This window comes from Acartia tonsa, chromosome 13 (genome assembly GCF_053477335.1).
Source record: "Acartia tonsa isolate MP-2025a chromosome 13, ASM5347733v1, whole genome shotgun sequence".
Classification (NCBI taxonomy): Eukaryota; Metazoa; Arthropoda; class Copepoda; order Calanoida; family Acartiidae; genus Acartia; species Acartia tonsa.
Window position 1 is genome coordinate 38944058 of NC_137272.1, and position 5053 is coordinate 38949110.

Consider the following 5053-nt stretch of genomic DNA (forward strand, 5'->3'; position numbering starts at 1 on the left):
CCTGTATTATACTTTATCAACCATACTATAAAAACAAACAAAACTATAATGAATATAAACATTTTAAAAATCTGATGAAAAAATTTATATTTTGTTTTAACCTCAAAGATTAATACATGCAAAGAATTATTACAGACAAACAATAATTTGATTATGTTAACTTTTTTTTGTAAGTTCTAACTTTGGTTCATGTAAATAAGTTAATAAGCCAATTCACTAGTTTTTTACTTCTATGTGATGATTTCTCATGTTGATTACGACAAGGCTCGAACCAGTTACCTCTTCTAATGACAACTAGCGGACCAATATCACAGTCATGTTTTATCTTATTACAACAAAATAAGGACAAAATTTGTCCGCAGTAGGGCAGCACTATATGTTTTGAAATATAAAAGCAAGTATTGATATCTTCATAAGATTAGCACATCGGTAAATAAGCCATATACCTATAAAATTATAAAAATGTAGTAAGTATTTCAGTTTTTTACTTTTCAGAAAATTTTTATGTATACCATGGAATAGTTTTAGGCCATTTTTCCACTGAAATGTAGAAAAAAAGCCCCTACAGTTTAGGGGCAACGCCATTAGTTGTAAATTCATTACCAAATACTTTATTTACGGTATTTTTTTCTAGGCATGTTTCTCATTTTAACTCATGTTTACGTAATTTACAACGTACAATAAGAAATAAATGAAATGAACTGCTCACATAGTAACTGGTCTAAAGTTTAAACGCAACTAAAAGAAACCAAAATATTTTAACATACACTTCCCCTTTCTTCCAATGCCCTCTTACGACTCCCAGTTTTGGTGTTTCTATAAAACTTCTAAATATCTAAATCGCAACTTTAGCGTAATGTGTCCATAAAGAGAGGGTTAAGTTTCTGGTAAAATCCGTAAAGGTTATGTGTTATAAGTTAAAAACAGTAGTAGAACGATGAAAATTTATGTTAACTTAATTTTTTTTTGTCTTTAGTTCTTTTCAATAAGAAATACACATATTTAGTGAATATTATCGTTCTACTACTATTTTAAAGCCTTAAAACTCACACCTTTACGGATTCTACCAGAAACCTACCCCTCTCTTGTTTTAGTAGATACCAAGACGTTGTAATTTACATGAAAGAAAGCCATATAAATCCTAAAAATATATTTATATTTTTCTCATTATAAGCCAAATCGAAATAGATTTTAATAGACCAAAACCTGACCGGACTTACAATATATTTATTATCTCCTTCAAATTTTTGGACTCATGGTTCAGACGTATTTTAAATGTTTCTGGACACACATACATATAGCTATGAAAGTTTTAAATATTTGCTGTTTTGTAAGCAAATCTACTAAATTTCGTATACAATAACACCTCACTTTAAAGCTATACAATATTTCAATCCGTTCTATGTTCATATAGCAGCGAAGCTTTTACATTTAAGAAATAAGACATCTTCTTAAATAAATTAACAAATATTATAGCTATTGTCCTATCCTGTTATCTCAATAGTAAGTTTTTTTGTTTGTTAGAATCTCGCTAACCAATGAACCAATTGAGATTTCCATTTTAGAGGAACTTTGCATAGCTCCTGAGTTGGTTTTACGCTATTTTATTTTTGAATTTAATTCTTTGGATAGTTTTAGGGTGTTTTATTTTTTATGTTAACTCTATGATGAGTTTTAGTCCATTTTTAACCTTCTTCCCGCTCCGAAAATAGAACCCTTAAATACTGTTGGCGCTTGTAACTTTGTAACTAAAAAGGGTTTAAAATAGTTCATGTTACAGAGCTGCTAAACTCTACATGTCGTATCATTTAGTGTAATATAAGCCATACGATGGGACGTACTATGGTTTCTACATAGAATGTAAGTACTTTGTTCAATTTATACATAGCAAGTCAGGATCTAAAGGGATAAGACAATGACCAAAAAATTATGTACTACAGAAAATCAACCCTTATGTAGATTAAAAATTAGTGGTAGAAACGTTTGAACATTCAACTTGATAAACCAACCAATCAAAATTCAATAAAGTCCCCAAAGTTGTTCACCCAACGAATAAGAAAACGTTATTATAAAACTTTGGGGACTAGTGCAATAAACATCCCATTGTCCCCTCTCTCTCTGACCTAACACATATATGATACTAGAGGCGGCGTTCTTAAATTATCCCGCTATTGGCTAGATTGAATATTAATATTTTTCTTCCATTGTCCTATCCCTGAATATTAATCTTTTTCTTCCATTGTCCTATCCCGGAATATTTATCTTTTTCTTCTATTTTCCAATCCCTGAATTTCAACCTTTTTCTTCCAATATTTTAGGATCCTAGTATTTTTTTTGTTTCAAATTATCGTCCTGAAAGGGTTAAAATGTTTAGTTTAATATCTGAACACATTACGGACGCGTCACTAGTATCAAATTATTTTAAAACTAAGTTTTCTTTGATTTGATATATAGATCTGTCATGGATATTGATACAATAAAGCAAGCCGTTTTTGTAAAAATCTGTCAGAAATAATTTATAAGGTAAAAAACATAAAAAGTAGTCGCTCATATAGGCAGTGTGGCCACAACCAAAAAAATACTGATACTGAAGAAAAAAAAGGAAATACTGAAAATACTGAATCCTAAAATAAGAAAAAATACTGAAAATACTGAAGAAAAAAAAGGAAATACTGAAAATACTGAATCCTAAAATAAGAAAAAATACTGAAATACTGAACAAAAAAATACAAATACTGAATAAGTATTTTTTTATATGATTCCTCATTTCAAAATTTCATATATCATACCTTTATAATTTTTTGCCTCTTAGATTTTCTTGCACCAATTAAGCAGAAAATGACTGATAAATATTTTAAATGATTACAAAACTTAAATACTTTTTAGTTAATTTAAGAGCATGCTAAAAAACTTTGCCTTTAATAATCATGCAAAGTACTCACCTTAGATTATTCATTCTATTAATAGACAAAAAAAATATCTGAAAAAAAGGTACTACGTCAAACACTAGATACGTCAAACAGTAGATGCGACAAACGCTAGACAGACAAACAGTAGATGCGTCAAGCGCTAGACAGACAAACAATAGATGCGTCAAACACTAGACTACGACAAACAGTAGAATGTTTAATTTCGCGACAAACAGTAGAATTTTTAAAGTGCGACAAACACTAGAAGCGACATACGCTAGAATTTAAACTTAAAAAAGTATTCAAAGATTTTTTCGTTCATGAACACTAAATTTATATTACTATCAATGCAGGGATCTAAAGGGATAAGATAATGGCCGAAAATGTACATCCCCTATAGCATAAAATTAGTGGTTAAAACGTTTGAACACTCAACTTATTAACCAACCAATCAAATTCATTAAAGTGCCAAAAGTTGCTTAGCCAACGAATAAGAAAACTTTCTTATAAAACTTTTGACCCCCCCATCAACCTCATTTTTTATTTCAGTATATTTTAAAATATTATTTTTTGGGGGGAGGAGTAATTTCTTCTAGGGGCGAAATATCTGGGGAGGGTGGTGGTACCCTCCCCCAAAATAGTTATAGTCCTTCCCAGGACCTATGAGAAGCTACCCTGCTAAGGAGAATCCGATCGGTTCAGCATTTAGCAAGATCCTTTGTTATAGACAAACAAACATCCTTTTACTTTTTTATAAGGATTAATTCTAGCGTTTGTCGTTTCTATTGTTTGTCGCCTTTAGAAAAAATCTAGCGTTTGTCATATTCTAGCGTTTGTCGCATTCTAGCGTTTGTCGTATCTAGCGTATGTCGTGTCTAGGGTTTGTCTGTCTACTGTTTGTCTGTCTAGCGTTTGTCGCATCTACTGTTTGACGTATCTAGGGTTTGACGTAGTACCGAAAAAAATACTATATAAAAGCATCTCAAATATCTAAAAAATTTATATTTGAGATGAAATTGAAAAAAAAATGCAATTTTTTTTACCCCACCCAAAATTTTTACCCCGGGGGTAAAATTTGCTTGGAGGGGGGGGGTTAATTACCCCCCCCTGAAATCTGTTGGCAGGGGTAACTTTTTTTTACTCCCCCCAAAATTTACCCCCTGGTGTAAAAATTTTTTTTTTTTGGGGGGGGGGGTAATTTAAATTTTATTAAATATTTAGTATGATGCTGTGAGAATTGGTGCAAAAAATATGACGTAACAAAAAAAAATAGCCAATGAGAGGCCGTTATTGACCAATGGCGGCAATGGTAGTGGCCGCCATTGGTCAATAACGGGTAAAATGAAAAAAAATTTGGGGGGGTAATCGCCCCTTTACCCCCCCCCCCCTTGGACGTCTATGATTACCATAAAAAAAACCAAAATTAATGTACAAAGTTATAGGGTCATTTAAAGGAAATTAAAGTGAGGCGCGAAGCGCCGAAAAAAATCTGACATCAACTACTTGAAAAAACATCTTATTTATGCAAAATTTTTTTGGAATTTAAGAAATAATGAAAATACTGAATCATGAAAATTTCCAAAAACTGAAAATACTGAATAAAATTTTTAAATACTGAATATTCAGTATTTACTGAAAATACTGAAGCCCCAATTTACAAATACTGAAGAATACTGAAGATTTTCAGTATACTGAAAAATATGGCCACGCTGTATAGGTATAGAAAAATAAAATGATCCTATGCATGGAAATAATAATGTCTGTTTGTATTTGTTTCCGCCAAGATCTCGTAAACGGCTGGACCGATCGTGCCACAAATTTCAGGGATATTTTTACAATGGTCTAAGAAAATTTTTAAGATGCTTTTGCGACACCCCTTTAAAATTTCTGTTGTCAAGACAAAACATAAATTGAGGGGGGGGGGGATTACCACCCCCTGGAGGCGAAATTAATACAAAAAAAGTATAAAAATAAACAGGGGGTAAATCAACTCTAGGATCGAATTAACAAAGATAAGTTAATTATGAAATATGGGGGGAGAAAACAAGTTTTATGTTACAATTAGTACAGACCGACAGACAGAACAACTAGATATAGAGTAGCCCTACTACTACTAAAAACCAAGAGTATGAATAAAAAATAAG

At 31.5% G+C, this 5053-nt stretch overlaps 1 protein-coding gene across 1 annotated transcript in view; it reads right to left on the reverse strand.

Moving 5' to 3' along the window:
- Nucleotides 1–76, reverse strand: part of LOC145303737 (methyl farnesoate epoxidase-like) — a 29951-nt gene extending 29875 nt beyond the window's left edge. Inside the window, exon 1 of the mRNA XM_080145340.1 lies at nt 2–76. Within this exon, the coding sequence (XP_080001466.1) occupies nt 2–62 (61 nt within the window). The 5' untranslated portion in view covers nt 63–76. The remainder of the gene's footprint in view (nt 1) is intronic.
- Between the last annotated feature and the right edge of the window lie 4977 nt (nt 77–5053).